This window comes from Cheilinus undulatus, linkage group 8 (genome assembly GCF_018320785.1).
Source record: "Cheilinus undulatus linkage group 8, ASM1832078v1, whole genome shotgun sequence".
NCBI lineage: Eukaryota > Metazoa > Chordata > Actinopteri > Labriformes > Labridae > Cheilinus > Cheilinus undulatus.
In genome coordinates this window covers 16654135-16673191 of record NC_054872.1, presented here as the reverse complement: position 1 = coordinate 16673191, position 19057 = coordinate 16654135, and the positions used below count along the sequence as shown (strand labels likewise).

Here is a 19057-nt window from a genome sequence, read left to right as displayed (position 1 = left end):
GCATCTATTCAGTGTGTTTTTGTACTTCATACAACAGAAGCGTCAACATCCCTGTGGTACTGACTCGGTAAATAATTCAAAAACAAAAGGCAGCGCCCCCTTGTGTTAAACAATGGGATGCACAATATCACTGACATGATACACGTAACCACAGTGCTTATAAAAACTACTACTCTGTAGCAATCTGTTTCCATTTTGGCTTTAAAGATATTTTTGTTACAAAATGCCAAATCGTATTGACCATGACTGATTTATAAAATCAGTAAAAGAGTAAAGCATCAAAGGGGGTGAATCCAGGGTCTATATCAGCAGAAGTGAAAGCTGCCAGAATTTACAACCCATATATCAACTGTAGATATTGGCCTTTAATGGCTGTACCAACAGACCTACATCAGCTTAAGTATTTTTCTTTGTTCCTTTAACTTTAAAGTGTATTCTAAGGACTGAAGGTTGTTTCTTTGTGCATCCTTGAACTTTAAAGTTTGTTTAAAGGACTAAAGTCTTAGGTCTTAGAATGTATAAATACTGGTATCAGCTGGAATGAATTTGTAAATATCGGCATAAGCAAAAATTGACTAATTGTGCATCCATGGTAAACAACAAAACAAAGTGGCGAGATGTAAAGGAGAATGAACAAACAACTAGATGAGTAAGTCTTCAATCATTTTTTATTAGGCAGATTCCACAGAGTGGTAAGCATCAGCACAATTCAATTCATAAAATAGAGTCCAGCATTTACTGACCACGTCATGGCCTAAACAAAATCATTTTTGTTCCCGTATGAAGAAGCTTTAGTGATCCTTTAATTATGGGAGAGAAGTAGGAATTAAAGTGGTATTGTTTGATACTGTCTACTGCTGTTTTGTGCTGCAATGATGTAGTCCTTTTCCTAAATTTATATTCACATGCATCTGTAGATTCCTGATTCCCTGATAGATCAAAAGCTCTAAAACTTAAAGGATTAAAATCTTAAACCAGTGACAAAAACAGAAACAGTATCATTAAGGTCAGAATCTCAATAAACAGAAAGTAGAGACTCTGATGTAGAGGAAGGAGTTATGAAAATAGGCGCTGGTGAAAACAGGCAATGCAACACAGACATCATGACTGACAATTCAACAATTCATCGTCTTAATGACCATTGTCAAAACACTCCACAGACAAATTTGATGGTTTCGCGGAAAAATATTCTTTGAGAATAGATTCTTGACATTGTGTTTGCAATTTGCTCTTCCTCGCACTCAGTAGCTTTTACTTTAAGATTTTTCCCTGAAGATGAATGCATATCAAATCACAATGGAAATGCTAATTAAAGCCCTCAATTTATATGCAAAATAGAACTGCAGCTGGTCATAATTCAGTACAATAACAGTATAAGTTAAGTTAACTTAGATACCCTGCAAGAATTTACAAGGGACTTCAAGGCATAACAAACTGTATGTTGTTGAAATATTTAGTTCCAAACATGTCTTGCTGATACAGGTGATTCTGAGTTCATGGTATATTGTATTTTTATCATGCTCGAAATGCCCCTTTTTTCTCAAAGGCCCAACAAGAGGGACCAGAGTTGGAAATTCACCATTGCTATAAACTCTCCTTGTAGCACATCAGCCTCATGCTCTGTGATAAAACTGCATTGTCCCTATTTAATAAAATAAAATTCAATTACTTTGTAAATTTTTTTTGGATAAAGGGAGAACTTTCAGATGTACATTTTTTGCTGAGATGTATCTTTTGTTTCAATCATCCATATCAAGCAATGATACTAACAGTGCATTTAAATACAAACTCCTGTAAATGTCCCACTAAACAGCTGCATGTGTGGACACAAAATTTTCTCCCTGACTTCAGCAAGAATTTTTCCTGCTAGCCCTCTAGTAAAAATTTCCTGCATAAAATCGGAGTGATGTGGGAACAAAGCAGGAAATACTCAGGAACATTAAACATCATTATGCTTTCTGTTTTCCACTATGTTCCTTTTTTAATCCAGAGAATATGTTAAGCTATATGTTGCATTGATATGAAGGCAGAAATTCTTATCATAGCATTATGTCTTTGTCCGCCTGAGAGCAGTGATAGTGTCCCACTGTGAGGTTTATGTGTGAACAGCAAACTCGGGAAGAATTTATGTGCATGATGCCTGGAAAATTTCAGGAGAGCTTATGTGAAAACTGCTCTAGAGTGAAAAATACATGCAATTCCTTCCCCAACCCACATACCTTTAACATTCCTTTAAGTCAAATGAAAAACTAAAGCTTGTTTTTGTCTTTTGTCACTTTGTGTGAGGCTGTAATTTCCCTCCTAATATGGCTTCTTCAGCTCTCTTGTGTTTTTGGACAGTGACCTGCAGCTGCCAGTACTTGAGATACACCCACATGAGGCTTCCATTCTTCCTCTTGTCCATGTTTAACAGGTCCGCACAGTGCTTGTCTCGCTTAAAAATGTCCTTCAGATCAGACTCTAGATCGAGTTCTGCACTGATGGGCTCTTTGACGGCTTTCAGCAGCATGTTCCTCTCCATCTCCAGTCGCTGATCCCGAGGTTGGATAAGGGAGCAGTAGGCGTTTTGGCGCTCCACGAGCTGAGCCTCCAGCTCCCTCAGGGTGGCAGTGGCTCGATTGTACCAGTCGTTTTCTCGCTCCAGTGCTTTGTGCAGCAAAGCCCCTGCAGCTCCAGACTTTACCAGCTTTTGCTTCTCGTCCTCTAACGCCTCACGCTCCTTGCAGAGAAGAAGAAAGTCTTTTAGGTTATGCAGGAGACAACTGATGGAAGATGCATAATAACAGTAGAAGACATGGATTCTACCTGATGTAACTGCTTCCGTTCCTCCATCAGGTTTTGGCTCTGTGAGACCAGTGCCTGCTTGTAGCCTTTCACTCTCTGTCTCTCCTTCTCCAACTCCAATTCAAGAATTGCAGCTGCCTTGCGCCTCTCTGACAGCGTCTCTCGGTACTTTGCCTCCATCTCATTTTTTATAGTAGACACATCCTTATCATACTGCGATTTCACCTTCTGAATCTCCCTCTGAGACTCCTTGGTCCAGATCCAACCTGAAGTCAGAGTGAGAGATAAGATGCAAAATCAAGATGTTTAACTTACAAATGCAAACTGTGATGTACTTGAAGCATTTTCTTCTCTCTTGTTTCAGCATTTAAACTTTTAGAAATAGTACTGTATTCAATTCTTTTGACTATTTAGCATTCCAGTGTCACTGAAGTCTTGTTATGGGACTTTCAGAGCAGAGTTTTAGATCAAAACAGATGCTCAAATGCTCTACCCTGACACACCTCTTTCTTTTCCCAGCCCCTCTTCTGCCTCCACATTTCCCTTGCTCCACCCATCACACTTGACCAACCAATCTCTGAGATGAAGAGCAGCAGACCAGTGCTGATAAACTAAAAATATTGGATAAACAATCATATGTTCTGATTAATCAGATGGGAAATTAAATGCCTAGGAAAATCACTGATAACCATTTGAAAATAAGACTTTGGAATCAATTTCAGGTAGCATGCATGAAGGAAACCATGCATGAAAATGGATCCGTGCATTATAAACCTTACAACTATCGTTGCCCTTACTGGCATGCATCTGTTATGTTGGAGTAGACACTGAAAAATGAATCCACTAGAAGCCGCTGTCTGTCACGGAGCTACATAACTGAATGAATGGTCTTGCCTCTTTCCGGCTGTACAATTGGTGGTGGTATTGCTATTTGGTCTGTATTCCTAAGCTTTAAGAGAACAGACAAAAAAGAGACAAGATGAAAGCAGAGTATGGACAGAAAGGTCTGTCTGTATCTGCACTTGTCTTAAACGTAGAGCATAAACGAGCCCTTAAACAAAACAGCAGGGAGTAGCAGTGTCCCTGCTGTTCCTTCCACATGCCCCGTGACAGTTTCAGCCCCTCTGTATGTCCTCAGCAAGCTATTGGCAGCGGCAAACAGTTAGCAGCTGAGTTAAAGAGGATATCCACTTCCTTCTTGGCTTTGTGTGGACATATTTTCAGACAGATACTACTGCTGGGCGGGCCCCTTGCCCTTGTTTTGCTGACTGCATCTCAGTTTTTTATCCACACACCACCACCTACTGGCATCGTTTACAGATAAAAACCACTTCCCTTTTATTGTCTACCCATGGCTGAAGAAGTGTGAGTGGTGTCTGAAACAGGCTGAACAGATAAACAGAGATGGAAGAGTCCACTGCATCCTGCCTTCTTAATTGTAGTCCGCAGTCTCACATAAGATTTATAATGAAAACATAAGCTGTATGACCTCAACCACCCTTCCCTCTTTCTCTCTTGTTATGAGGCCACTTGTAACAAGAGGTCTGAAATAAAACTTCGCCTTAAATCCTCTATTCATCAAAACAAGATTGCAATAAATACAAAACAATGTAAATTCATCATTGTTACATCACATTCCACTGACTTAATGCCATTAAAATCTTAATTTATTACAATATTACAAGTGAAGTATATGCCACAATAATATCCTCCTGTAAAAAGTATGAAGGACTGTAATTGAACAGAAATAAGTATAGAAGTTCACATTTGTGTAAATGAGTTCAAGAAAAAATCTAAAATAGGAAAACAAAGGCCAAACTTGATCATTATAATGAAAGGTTGTACAAAAAGTACATACTGAAGCAAAGTGTAATTAGAGTAAAAAAGCTTGGAAAAATCAAATCAAAAATCAACATGTTTTAACACAAATGTCCATATCATGTTCCTAATATAAAGGTAATCAGCGGCCCTCATTTTAAAGTTATTAAAAACAACATATGCAACATTAAAAAAATAATACCATACAGTAAACATATCATTTTTGTTAAAAGAGATTGTTTTTTTATTACATACAGGGACTTTTCAGTAATTTGATTGCCAAACCACTTTTTCCTCTGTAGCTGTGTGAATGTAGCCTCCTTTGTTAAATCGCATCAAAATCATATCGTGGCAAAGTTATCAAAAAATCTCCCAAATTTGTTCAAAATACTGATATCATATGGTATTGTGATGAAACAGGTGACTGACACTCCTATAATATGCTTTCCTTCCTATCCCCTTTAGCATTGTTGCAAATAGAAATGTAAACTGTATATCTTTCAAATCAGAAAATAAATCAGGCAAATTATATAAAATTACAGCAGTTGATATGTGCATTTCAGAAAACCTCAGACATTCCTGTTTTGTAGATGTACTAAGGTTAACAAGCAAAAATGTCAGGTGTATTTTGTCTATTATGTCATCTACAAACACTCTTATGTGTCCTTGTGTAACTTACGAAATGCAGCCAGCCCCAGCATAGGGACCAGCAGGGCGTAGTTCCATTGGTTCCCATCACCGCCCCCCGCCCCTCTCCCTCTGGGGTCTGGTTGGATGTTCCATCTTGGGGGATCATTCAAGTTGTTCATGGAGGATGCTGTAATGCACACAAAGTAGATCAAAACACTGAGGTCTCTCATTATATGCACTAAAAATACAGCAAAGGTCTGGAAGCACATAACATTACAAATACAAATAGTGTGTATGCTGAGCATCCACACTACTGACATTATACCGGTTAGATGAAAGTGGTGTTAATTTTACATCCCTTAGTGTTTTATGAAATCATGACTGAATGAATGTCCTGGGATCAATTTAATTCCTTACTGCAACGAAAACACAATTTATAAATTGGTCATTCATAATACAGGATACCTAAAATTGGGGTTTTACAGTATGCATGCTCTTTAAAATGCTGCATACCACCTTATGTAAACGCTTCCATGCCGCATGTTAGCATTCATAAAGCCTCTGCAAAAGCAAACACCAGTCTGACATGACTCAGAAGTTTGACAGCTAAGCTAACCACAAACAATGCTAGCTATGAGCTAACATGCTAGCTAACATTTAGCTTGATGGCGTATGCTCGTTTGAGTTTTTTTTTAATGCAAACATAAAACGGGACATGATAACTGCATAGGTCCGGTAACAAATCGCTGCATGTCTGATAATATGTAAGGTGCTGTGTCTCACCTTGAATGAAAAGTCTAGGTCACTTATACATTTGTTCCTGCACACCCAGCTTACACAATTTATTACGCTCTAGCACTCGATCCGTGCCGGCGATGGGTAATTCATGGAAATACCATTACAATAAAGTCCAACAAGAATGAGAGTATTAAAACGTTTGGTATTCATTTTGATTTAGTGTTCATAAATAACCACATATGTATTGTTTTAAAAATCTACTTATCAGCTTAGGGTAAAATAATTATGTCGAACTTTCCAGACACCCCTACTTTTGGAGATTGGTTTAGTCCAGTGCAACAGAATATGTGAACCTCCACTGTCCCTCAGAATCAACCCTTCAGCTGACAACATGGCGAGTGTTCGCGCTGCGTCCCGTCTCCTCTCCAAGAGGATACTATCTAAAACAAAAGCCGTGAGTTGTCATAATCAAATTTGTAGTATTCAATTCATCTGTAAGTGCTCTCTTTGTGTGTGTCTGCTGCCTTTTAAACACAGAAAGAGACTTTTGCAGGGTTTTGTTTTTCAGCTTTCGTAACGAGGAGATTCTGACTTGCGTAACCTGCGTTATGTAGCTTAGGGTGTTTCAATGTGACACCATGAAGAAAAGCTTTTTTGCGACTTCAACGTGTCATGCACAGCTATGCCATCTCTACTCATCTCAAATGAACAGTATAGATATCTTTTTCTGGAAAATGTGAGAATAATGGAGGTATTTCTACGTGTTCGTGGTGATTACCCCAGTTGCCCTTGTGGAAACAGTTAACTTGCTGCTAAAAGCTAACTAACTGAAACGACATACTGATAATACTTTGGGCCAAAAAAATAGACTAATGCCAAGTTTTAATGACACACATGGCAATTAACATTGATCGTATGGTGAAGTATGCTTTAAATTCGCAGTGTTAAGTGCTTTTCAACACGAATGCATTATGTTGTGTTATTCTATAATCACACAAAAAGCTGTCTACAGTAGTAAGCATACATCACATTGTGTTTTGTTACTTAGAGATAAACACAAGCAAACAGCTAATTTTCCCATTCGGACAATGTGTTGCATTATTTTTTATTAACAGAATAGTTAGGGCTAATCAATATATACGTTTCTAAGATTACGTGTATAAATGTATTCCTTTAAGATGTATTGTAGGACAGCATGTTCCTTACTGTTTAAGTTTATATTGATTAGCTAAATCCAACCATAGATGCCTGTTTAAATACTGTGAACATTAAGAAACACAAATGATTATATGGGATTCACTACAGTGTTATCTATTTAAAATGATTAGCTTCAAAGGAAATCACAGTTTATTTATCTTTGTTTACATAAGTAGCAGTTACATTTAATGTTATGTTTTATTTCACAAATCTGTATTTCAGTTTATATCATTTTCCATGTTCATGTTGACATTGTGCTTCCGTATCCCCTTCTGGCATTTAGCCATCTTGACTGTACTTTGCTTTTGCAGTTTCTTCTCAGAAAAGTGTATCAACTGATTCATTTTGCTCAAAGTGACTGAAATAGCATTTTTGGTCCATATGGTCCAGCCCTAATATAAATGGTTTTCTTTCTGTCAGGTCCCTGCAGCTGCAGTCCAGGGATCCAGAAACTTTCACTTCTCCATCTATGGCAAGAAGAAAAGTGCAAGTGTATCAGAAGATGTAAGTTGCATTTGCTCCTATTTAAGGATCAGCTTATAATACAGTTATTACTTAAAGGCGTGCATAATGCTAAACAGGACTGCATCTGGGAGTTTGCACGTGCTTATTGAAGGTTCATGCAAAAAGATTGCCTCAAACTGTTACTTGTTATTTGAAGTCTTTCAGTAACCTTTCCCTTCCTTTTGTTTAGATCTCCACCCAGTATCCAGTTGTAGACCATGAGTTTGACGCTGTGGTGGTAGGAGCAGGAGGTGCCGGACTCAGGGCTGCATTCGGCCTGTCAGAGGCTGGATTCAACACCGCCTGCATCACAAAGCTCTTCCCCACCAGATCTCACACAGTTGCTGCACAGGTGAAACACATTTATTTGTTAAAAAAGGATTTACATGTTTTTGCATATATTTATGCAGATTTCGAGTTTCATCAAACCCTCCTGCATTCTTAAGAAGAGATGTGTCCTTGCATTTTAAGGATTTTTATTGAAGTGAACTCTGTTCATAGGGAGGAATAAATGCAGCTCTTGGGAACATGGAGGAGGATGACTGGAGGTGGCATTTCTATGACACAGTTAAGGGATCTGATTGGCTGGGAGACCAGGACGCCATCCACTACATGACAGAACAGGCACCTGCAGCTGTTGTAGAGGTAAGCTCTCTCATCATGAAAAGTTGTCCTAACTGACAATGACTCTTTAGGCATTAAAGATAAATATTTGATGAATAAAAGTAAATTCTTTTTAGAAAAATAGAGAATTTAATGGGTGAGGCCCTACATTAGTGGCTTTGTTTTAATATTTGTGCCAGAGAAAGATTCAGAGCTGTTTGATGTAAGAAATACAGGGCCACCTGGTGGACTGTTTAACTGAAATCATGTCTGGGAGGAAGACGGTGGCACGCCTCCAAAAAATCAATAGTTTAGGGTTCATTGGAAGCAACAAAAATACAAGTGGTCATTTTATTTTAAAACTTAACTAATGTTTTTTTCTTCAAAAACAGCTGCTTTAATATTCATGTGGGTCTGCAAATTATTGTTGTGAATGAAAAAAGGTTGTCTACAAATGCTTATTATCAGTTATTTAACCAGAAATGCATCCTACCAACAAAACTATCCAGTGTTTTGCTTTAGTGACTTTCAGAGCTTCCTGTAACCCTTGATTAACAATAATCTTACTTTGGGTGCATACAGTTTAACTTATCACAGAGATTAGATGTTTCCAGTCTTTTATTAGTTATACCTTTTTAATTTTTAATGGTTCTCTTTACTTCAGAGTTTAGTAGTAAAACTTGTATAAAATGAATTTGAAGAAAGCACGATTTGTGTTTTAAGCTTAAAACACAAATCACTTATGTACAACTTCCTTTTTTCCACACAAGCTGCTGCACTATACATCTTAATAGGGTGCTTCACAGGAATAAAAACAGCTTTTGAGTTTTTTTTTCTTTTGCATTGTAAAAAAAAAATGCAAAGTTCAGGGGGAGTTATTGCATAATTTTTCAGATCAATTGATTTTTGTTTTTTTAGTTATATTTGGATCAATGGCATATAAGGCTTCATTCATTTGTAGTTGTGCCACCTGACATTTGCCACTAATTTCAAATTAAACAGGTAAATGCTTTGACACATTTTGTTAACTTTTGTCTTGTTAGAAAGTGGCCATAGCTTTTCAAAATAAATAAAATAATTTATGGTAAGATAAAATTGAGCTTTACCCTGTTTGTACCACCTGACATGGAAATAATTGTATGTTTTTCATATAATAACGCTTTTTAGGGTTACACCAACTGAAACATTCATTGTGCCACCTGACATTTGCCATTCATTTTAAATAAACAGACAAATACTAAGACACAATGTTTCTTTTGTTGTTATTAGAAAGTGGACACATACGTTTTTAAAATAAAATCAAGATTTTGATGGTAAATTTTTTTTTCTGCAGTTTTCCATTGGTTACACCACCTGATATAAAAAGTGTATCTGCCCACCTGTAACTTAAAAGACATGTTTTTATCTTAATCTGAAAACGATCTATAAACCATTTCACTCGGCCCTAAGTCTCAGCTTGAATCAAATAAATGATCAAATATGCTGCAATCTGTTTTTTCACCTCATTTCAAAATAAAAGTCTCATTATTACGGTTGTACCTCCCTGGCATTTAAGAACTTGCAAATTATTGCAAATTTGATTAATAAATGAATCAAAAAATATATGGGTAACTAAATTAAGAAATTAAGAGCTTTCCAAATGGTGTACTGATAAGGCTGATGCAGATAGATGACATGATGATAAGAAATTAAATATATAAATATATTTTTTTGTTTCATTGACGAATGTTTCCAACTTCTTGAAAGTTTTATTGTACAATAAATATTGTATGATACAACTGGAAACCTCATGTTTTGGCGTCTTTTCTCTCAGCTGGAGAACTTCGGCATGCCGTTCAGCCGTACTGAAGATGGGAAGATTTACCAGAGGGCCTTTGGAGGTCAGAGTCTCAAGTATGGAAAAGGAGGCCAGGCTCATCGCTGCTGCTGTGTAGCAGACAGGACAGGACACTCATTGCTGCATACTCTTTATGGAAGGGTCAGTTCATGCACTTGTCTACCTTCTCTGTAGGACTCAGCACATCCAGAAGGAACAGACATAACCATTCAGGCCACTTCTTATACGCTGTTTCATGTGTCCTTCTGTCTTTTCAGTCACTTCGTTATGACACCAGCTACTTTGTGGAGTACTTTGCCCTGGACCTGCTAATGGAGGATGGAGAGTGTAAAGGAGTGATTGCTCTGTGTATGGAGGACGGATCTATTCACCGCTTCAGAGCCCAGAACACCGTTATTGCTACCGGGTAGGCTGCAAGCTCACTGCACTGAAACCAGGGAAAATAACCCTTAGCTGTCTTCATTAATTATTCAGTGACAACTAGAAAAATGTTCGCACACTTCGCTGACTGTGAATGTTATTCGGAGTAAATAAGACCATTAACAAGTTGAATCTTTCCTTCCAGGGGTTATGGAAGAGCCTATTTCAGCTGCACGTCTGCCCACACCAGTACAGGAGATGGAAATGCGATGGTGACTAGAGCTGGCCTGCCCTGCCAAGATTTGGAGTTTGTACAGTTTCATCCCACTGGTAAGAGAGACATGCCTAGTCATTTATTAAACCCAAGTTAGAAAATATATGAGAACAGCAGAGGAATGGTTGAATTTTATATTGAAAGGTAGAGTCTTGAAAGCCATGCAGTAGCAACATCATGCATAATTGAAACACAAGTTTAGATTGACTCTTAGTTACAAATTAGGCTGATTCACAGTGCTATTTCAAGGTGTGAGTTTTACGTCCCTGTGAGATTTTACTTTACCGTGAATGTCACTCAGGTGTAACGGAAAGACAGTGATCCTCCCTCTGGTTAGGTTGGTGGTGGTAACAGAAGTGTTACAGGATCAGTGGAGAGCAGTGCTGTATTCACGTGCTTGTTAGATTGTGTATACGGAGCTCCTGTTGTGCTATGCTGTGGCTTTTCTGCACTTCTGAAAAGCTCTGTGAATTAACAGACATCGATACCTAAAGTCATGCTTTCTCAAGATGTCATGACAGCACTTTGTGTGTTTTGCATAACTCTTCAACTTGCTGGCTCCGTTTCTCTTATAGCTAATGATAACAAATTATTGTAAACTGTCGCTCATAAATTTTGTCTCATTGTTTTCTAAGTCCCTTAAATGTCTGATCTGATGTGGTTTTCAAAACTAGACTGGCTGGATACTTAAAAATTCAGTTCTTTACATCAAGCTCCAATAGTAGGCTCCACTTACATAAAGGCCAAGTGGTCATCTTTATTTTTGTTCCTGTTGGACATTTGACACCTGACTCCATAGTTTTACTTGAAGTAGCCGAGTCATGTGGCCTGTGGAAGGTCATGAAAGGCAAAGTTCACTGAGTTGAAGAGAAAATGTTTCTCTCCCTCTTACATATAATGGAAACCCTGCAAATTGTTTGTGGTCGCATAGATTCACTAAAAGTCATATAAGTCTAGTATTTGCATAGAGATTTTTTTTAGTGTGCTAAAGCCAGCAGAATAATTTCACACACATTTGAATTTATTCACATAATTATGTGACCTCAAAACACCATCAAACAACTTATGGGGGCTTGAAGCTAAACAATTTGGTTTGATTTAATTCTTGAGTCGCTGCACAAAGACGGGCTTAAAACAGAATGATAATTGTAAAAGGAGCCTTGAAGGCTTATTAAAACGTAGTTCTTAATTGCTTTACTGAAATTACTCTTTTTAAATCACTTTCAAAGTCATTTTTTCTTAGATATTTTATAACCTGCCAAGTTTAACACTGAAAACAAGTTTTAGAAGTGAATCCTTTGGATGGAGCCTTTGTGGTTACCATGGGTAACCACTTATCTTCCACCTCTCGCATTGTAGTGAACCACAAGGTTTGATTTTAGGTCTACTTTTATTTTCTTTTTGTATGCTTCCTTTAGGTTTTATCATTCAGAGTTGCAATCTCTTTCCATTTTTATGCTGATGACACACAGATATACCTGCTGCTGAGCAGAACACATCAACAGTTGTCCAGTCCTGCTTCATTCAAATCAGATCCATATCTAAAATCAAACCCATCCTGTGATTTTGTATCACCAAAAAACCTTTATTCCGCCTCCGACTGCTCCAGAACGCAGCAGCTAGGCTTTTAACTGGTTTTAACTGACAGCATCGTATCTCCCCTCTCCTCACCGCTCTTCACTGGCTTTAAGATTTTACTGATCACTGTTAAAGCTCTTATTGGTCTTACCCCAGGTTATATTTCTGAGATGCTGACCGATATGAGCCGTCACACAGCTGTTAATTCTTGTGTCACGGTTTCCTGGTTGTTCCAAAGTCAAGAGTCAAATTTTTAGAGGGATAAGCTCGCAGATTCAGTGTCATCTTTTAAATCGCTCCTTAAGACTCACTTTTACAGACTTGCTTTTATGTGATGTCTCCTTTAACTGTTTATTAACCTTTTTATCACTATTTTATTTGCTCTGCTACTGTTACCGTATCTGTGCCTTTTCCTTTTGTTGCCGTCTAAACATCCTCTCTTTATTTGGTCTTTTTTTATATGTTTTTTTAATTTTTAATTTTTTTTTTTTAGATATTTAATCAATTCTCATCTAATCATATCATACTGTCTTCTCTAGACTTTTTCATCACTTACTATTTTAACTGTCTTTCATGATTTTTTCACTTTCATCCCTTAAGCTTGTGTTAGTCCATGTTGACTTTGAACTTAAGTTTGTGATTTTTTGTTTTTCTCTTTCAAGACCTTCTCTGTCTGGTTCAATTAACAACATATTTTATTAATCTCCTTTTCTATGTCTGTTAAAGCACTTTGTAAACATCTGTTTTTAAAGGTTCTATATAAATAAAGTATTGTTATTATTATTATTTAAAAAAAGGACAGCACTGATTGTGAAAGCTGAAAAAGCATAAGCATTAGCATGTTAAGAGAATAATATCGATTTCTGTTAGGACATAAATGTTTTGTTTTTATGAACAATTCAAGAGTTTCTTCTTCTGACAAGTAAATTAAAATTTTGAGCTGTAAAAGACTGTGGAGCAAAAACGTAAACCATTCCCTTTTCAGTTAATAAAACTTGCCTTTATTGTTTTTATTAACACCATTGTGCCATAAAGGAAGAGCTTTGATGATTTAATGTCTCAGTATTGAAATTATCCTGATAGCAGGGTGGTTTAAAGCAGTCATATCAGGAGTCCTCTAAAGTGTTCACTCTGTAAAGATAACTGCTGTTTTAAAGATTATTATAACTCTATCCCTGTACTTATGATAGTCACACATCAGGATTGGCATCCAACAGCATGAACAAAAGTGTTACAGAGGTTAGACTTGTAGGGTTGTGAGTTAACATGCCAGGATTAATATCAGTGTTTGTATGAAGCTCTTATAAACCTTTCTCTTCTTTCTTACAGGTATCTATGGAGCTGGTTGTCTGATCACAGAGGGTTGCCGTGGTGAGGGAGGCATCCTCATAAACAGTGAGGGAGAGCGTTTTATGGAGCGCTATGCACCCAACGCCAAAGACCTGGCCTCCAGAGACGTGGTGTCCCGCTCCATGACCATAGAGATCAGAGAGGGCAGGTAAGGACAACACGTTTGAAGAAACCCCTGATTTCCATTCTTAAACATACGTAGTCTAAGGAAAAATTGTAGGTAACAGTGGCAGCTCACTTTTTCTTGTTTGTCTTTATTCCCTCAGAGGTGTAGGACCAGAGAAGGACCATGTATACCTACAGCTCCATCACCTGCCTCCCCAGCAGCTTGCCACAAGGCTGCCGGGTATCTCCGAGACAGCCATGATCTTTGCTGGAGTCGACGTCACTAAAGAGCCCATCCCTGTCCTGCCCACCGTCCATTATAACATGGGGGGAGTACCCACAAACTACAAGGGACAGGTGGGTCATTCATGCTCAGTGGAATTCATCCACAGACACCCACTCCTACATCTGTTTTAAGTAATTAACTCAAAGAAATCCCTCTAAAACATGACATTTTCTCCATCAGGTGATCACTCACACCAATGGAGAGGACAAGGTGGTTCGTGGACTGTACGCCTGCGGTGAGGCAGCATGTGCCAGTGTGCATGGTGCTAACAGACTGGGCGCTAACTCTCTGCTGGATCTTGTGGTGTTTGGCAGAGCCTGTGCTCTTACCATCGCAGAGGAACACAAACCTGGTGAGCTTTATGACACAGAGTATTTTAATCCATTTTTAGTTCATGTTTAACAGTAGAGAATCAAAACATAATTAGTAATAATGACTATTAATCATGCAAATGAACATTTTTTTTTCCTAAGATGTACTCTAAATGTCATGCCATATTTCCATTGCTTATCCTGATGTTTATCAAAACTGAGGGGTGTCATTTGAAAGTCAAAACGTCTTTGTCTGTTTTGATATCAAAGAAGAAAAGAGAGAAAATATTTGTATCCCCTACAGGCAGGGTATTATATAACATCCTTGTTCCTTCACACATTGCTGCCTTGCTTCACAGCTGATAGTGGTGTTTTGTTTTTCTCCTCAGGCGAGACTCTGTCCCCTCTAAAGCCCAATGCAGGTGAGGAGTCTGTGGCCAACCTGGACAAGCTGAGGTTTGCTAATGGAAGCCTGAGAACCTCTGAGATCAGGCTCAACATGCAGAAGGTATTTGATTCCCTCTACCTTCACTTTTGTCAAACATGGTACAAACCCTGCATGCAGATAAAATCCAAAATATTGTATTTAGAAGTAGTTGCTTCCTATTATCCTCTGGCTTATCCAGTGTTAACTTCACACAGAGACTTCTAAAACAACCAGGAATTATACGTCTTGTTTTCTCACAGACCATGCAGGCTCATGCTGCCGTCTTCCGTACTGGCTCTGTTCTTAAAGAGGGATGCGACAAGATGGACGCCATTTACCAGACCCTGGATGAAATCAAGACCTTTGACAGAGGTACTGCAGTGCTCTGTGTGCCTATTATGTCTATTTACGGTTACTCTGGTCTTTTTTGTCTAACAGGCATTGATATCTTCCTGTCTGAAATTAAAGCACATAAACAAATGACAAACTCAATGCTTAGTTTAAAAAAAAATCATACGCTGACAGATTAAACACACAAGAAAATGGGAGGTGTTTCAAAAGGTGTAGGATGAAGTCTACATTTAACTTTTTCTGTCTTTACAGCTACAGCACAAACATCTATCCTTGTTTAATCCTATAGTAAATAAATGCATAAATCGGAAATATTAAGCTCTGGATTAGTGGTCATGTTGGTCATTTCTCAACCAGATTGTTGGGGGTTTCAGTCCTAGGGCCTGCACTCACGCATAGATGCGTTCTTGGGCAAGACGCTAGACACTAATTTGCTCCCACTGCTGCGTCAGCGACCTGTGGATGTCTTTGAATGGGATCAGTTAATACTGATGACCGCTTTACATTACAGTCTCTGACCCAACAAACCAGGGCTGTGCAGTAAAGATGCATTAGCTCTTTAACCAAACAACAGCACTTATAATATCAATGATAAGAAATATGTTTTTACCTTTACTAAGGAGTTGGTGCAGAGGCTGCAGAGGTTCACACTGCCATTTCAATGACTGTAACCTGTAACTAGCCATGTGTAATAGCCTAAACAAAGGGTTGATAGAGGAGATGCAAGAGAAGGAGAGAAGCGGAAGAGAACAAGTTATGTTGACTAATACTATACTTTAACAACATCTAGCCTACGGGGCTTAAAAAACACTTGAGGTTTGTTTGAGGTAGGGCTCCTCTTAAATGGTCAGATACTGGCCATGTCTATCACCTGCAGTAGGTGGCATCCTCTCCATTGTGTCTGCAGTGGCAGCTTGTGGTTATGCATGGTGTGAGGGACGATATTCAGCTTGTATTTATATTGTGTCACTAATACAAAATAGAAAAAGTGGGTCCAAGTCTCAGATTTCAAGTCCAGGTGAAGTCTGAAGCTTTTGAAAAGCAAATTCAAGTGCAGTGTAGAGTCACATGGGCGTCTGAGATGTGTGCACACCCAAACGCAAATGCATTCCTCTTTCAGAACCTTATCATAGCACAAGTGCGGCGAGATGAAATAACCTTATAGGAGAAGCCTGTTTTTTGTAGCATGTGCAACATAACATCACACTGTACAGCCCTGCAAACAAACAATTTCTCCTTTTCCTTCCTTCAGGTATCGTGTGGAACACAGACCTGGTGGAGACGCTAGAGCTGCAGAACCTGATGCTGAACGCCGTCCAGACCATCCACTCTGCTGAGCAGAGGAAGGAGAGCAGAGGAGCCCATGCCAGAGAGGACTTCAAGGTAGGCTTAATTTATCCACTGACATCTTTGTGTTTTTTTTTTGTTATGCTGTCTGTCAATTTCTGCTTCTCATGCTTCTTTTTGTAAACCAGTGTTCTTACCTTCTTTCTGTTCTTCACTAACCTTGCAAAGCTGATAGATTCCATGTCATTAGGCAGATCATCTTGCAAAACTTCAGTCTGAAATGTTTGTGCCCAGTCAGAATAGATGGACCAATCAGCATTATTTGAGGAGAACAAGGCAGTGGCTACAGGGGTGGTTTAGTTGTACTGCAAGACAGTAATCAATGGCTGCAAGTGAAATAACTCGTCAGATGTAGATATTATGGCAGTTCTTACCATAGCTGGATAACGTTTCTTCATAAAAAGAAGAGCAAAAAACCACACTGAAAGCTTTTCTTGATGTAAAATGTGTTTTTTTGCATAACACCTGAATGGCTTCAGCAAGACTGGCTCAACTGACGGTGAAGAAAAATAACAGCTGCCTGTTGAGCTCAAGTTATGTAGTCTACTCCCTCTGGGCTGCGCATGCCCTCTACTTGTCACTGTAATGGGCCTGTAATTAAAGTGACAGACACAATGTTTATATGTAACACTCTATCTGGTGTGTCTGGTTAGTTCTTCACTGCCAACATGACATCAGTTTCCTTCTTTTGCTTTTAAATTTCCCGCTCCTTCCTCTATTCTTCTTGTGAACAGACTTTTAATCCTTAAGGTATCTGTATATGAATGCTAAGAAAGGAACTTTGATTCTTGCAGGATCGTGTGGATGAGTACGACTACTCAAAGCCCCTGCAGGGTCAAGAGAAGAAGCCCTACGATCAGCACTGGAGGAAGCACACCTTGTCCTATGTTGACCCCAAAACTGGAAAGGTACAATCCCCCTGCACTGTGTTTTGCAGTGTTTAAAACGGTCTCTGGCTGCTCTGGCTGTAAAATCAGTAATACATGATTAATGTTTGTTTTTGTGTAATAACAGGTGACCCTGGAGTATCGCCCTGTCATCGATAGCTCCCTCGACGAGCAGGACTGTGCTCACGTCCCTCCTGCCATTCGGTCGTACTAAGAAGAGAAAGATGAGACCTCTTCCACCTTCCCTCCCATCACATCGGCGTTTTTCACTATTTATGAAGCTTTCGTTCATATATTTGAAATGACATTTTGGGACAAATTATGCTTATGGTTGCACATGTGTATCCATTTAGTGTAGTTAAACATGAAACTGTCTTGTCTGTGCCCCTCCGTTCTTCTCTGTCATGTGTGTTTTGCCTTTTTTTAAAATCAGTTCACAGCAGATGCATTTCAAACACGGTTATTGTTCCCTCTTACTCAGTGTTTTTGTATATATCACAATGCACACAAGACAAGCGTAAGCTCTGGCTAAAGAACGAAAAACAGTAGAGCAGTAAACATGTAACACCACACTTGCCATGTGATGATGGCTTAGCGTCATTTTCCTTGTCTTGCATGGCATTAATCACTTCTGTGGCTTTCTGAAGTGAAGTTTGTGGAGGAGATTGTAATTTGAAACGCACATGTTTTCATTGTGACAGAGAGGTTATAAGTATGTAAATATTGCAGAGATGTTAAATAAACCTGATGAGTTATACTGTATGTACCTGTTGAAGTAAGAGGCAGTCTTTCTCACTCACCAAGGCCTTCAGTCTTTGATAGTTTTGACATCTTGTGATGCTTCATGCGTGCAGTCCAAATAAATACATACATCATCATTTAGAGGATGTTCAGTAGATAATCAGCTGATAGACGTAATTAAGCTTAAGCGATCTATAAAACTTCATCATAAATGTTAACCAAATGAAGCAGCTTGATGCGTGTATCTAATCTATACAACTCTTTCTTTGAATAGTGATCAGAGATGATAAGTTCCAGTTAGGATGAGTAAAGCACTCGAAGCTCTCCACAAGTTACTCCAAATGCTGACAACACTGACTGACAAGGGTGATTTCTGCTTAAACAAAGCTGCATATGATGGCAGAACTAAGGGAAAATCATCATAAACTGGAACTTATCGCTTCATTAACTCCACACTAGAAGGATGTATGCATCGTTGTCACTTGAAGTAACATGCCATGCTTCTTGTACTGAATTGTTGAAAGGGTGATTTAATTTATTTGCCTGTTTTACAAGAAAAGTAAATTTTCTTCAGGGTTTGCCATTTGTACTTATTTTCCTATGTTCAATAAAGTGCAGACTATGCATAGAAACAAAAACGGCTGTTTTGTTTGATTTGGAGGATACCTGGGTCTGTATTTACTGAGAAAAAGCAGAGTTGCTCCTTGTGAAATTAGGGATGTACCATTTTATCAGCATGTTAACTGGCATCTGGAGCTTTAAAAATGTCTGCCTTTATTGACAGCCAATATATTAGCCCTGTACATCAGAATTGACCATAATACTTAAATTTAGGTTCAAAATACCACTAATTCAATACGTAACACTTAATGAGAAATTATTTTAATTTGAAGTAGAAGCTTTATTTAAAAAGACATTTTTATTTTGTC

At 38.4% G+C, this 19057-nt stretch overlaps 2 protein-coding genes across 2 annotated transcripts; one reads left to right on the top strand and one right to left on the bottom strand.

The window, feature by feature from the left end:
* Positions 1 to 142: 142 nt before the first annotated feature.
* On the bottom strand, positions 143 to 6077 carry LOC121513391 (coiled-coil domain-containing protein 127-like). Its single transcript, XM_041793125.1, has 4 exons — positions 6016 to 6077; positions 5282 to 5419; positions 2806 to 3050; positions 143 to 2719 (listed from the first exon to the last, which is right to left on the bottom strand). Exons 2-4 carry the CDS (start codon positions 5409 to 5411, stop codon positions 2273 to 2275), a joined length of 822 nt encoding a protein of 273 aa, XP_041649059.1. The 5' UTR covers positions 5412 to 5419; positions 6016 to 6077; the 3' UTR covers positions 143 to 2272.
* Positions 6078 to 6136: 59 nt separating this feature from the next.
* On the top strand, positions 6137 to 18149 carry sdha (succinate dehydrogenase complex, subunit A, flavoprotein (Fp)). The gene is made up of 16 exons (XM_041793124.1): positions 6137 to 6157; positions 6272 to 6424; positions 7588 to 7671; positions 7862 to 8023; positions 8173 to 8316; positions 10088 to 10252; positions 10369 to 10517; positions 10677 to 10801; positions 13653 to 13821; positions 13940 to 14135; positions 14245 to 14416; positions 14765 to 14883; positions 15063 to 15174; positions 16406 to 16536; positions 17295 to 17408; positions 17515 to 18149. The coding sequence occupies exons 1-16, from the start codon at positions 6152 to 6154 to the stop codon at positions 17599 to 17601; spliced, it is 2088 nt and encodes a 695-aa protein (XP_041649058.1). The 5' UTR covers positions 6137 to 6151; the 3' UTR covers positions 17602 to 18149.
* Positions 18150 to 19057: the final 908 nt, after the last annotated feature.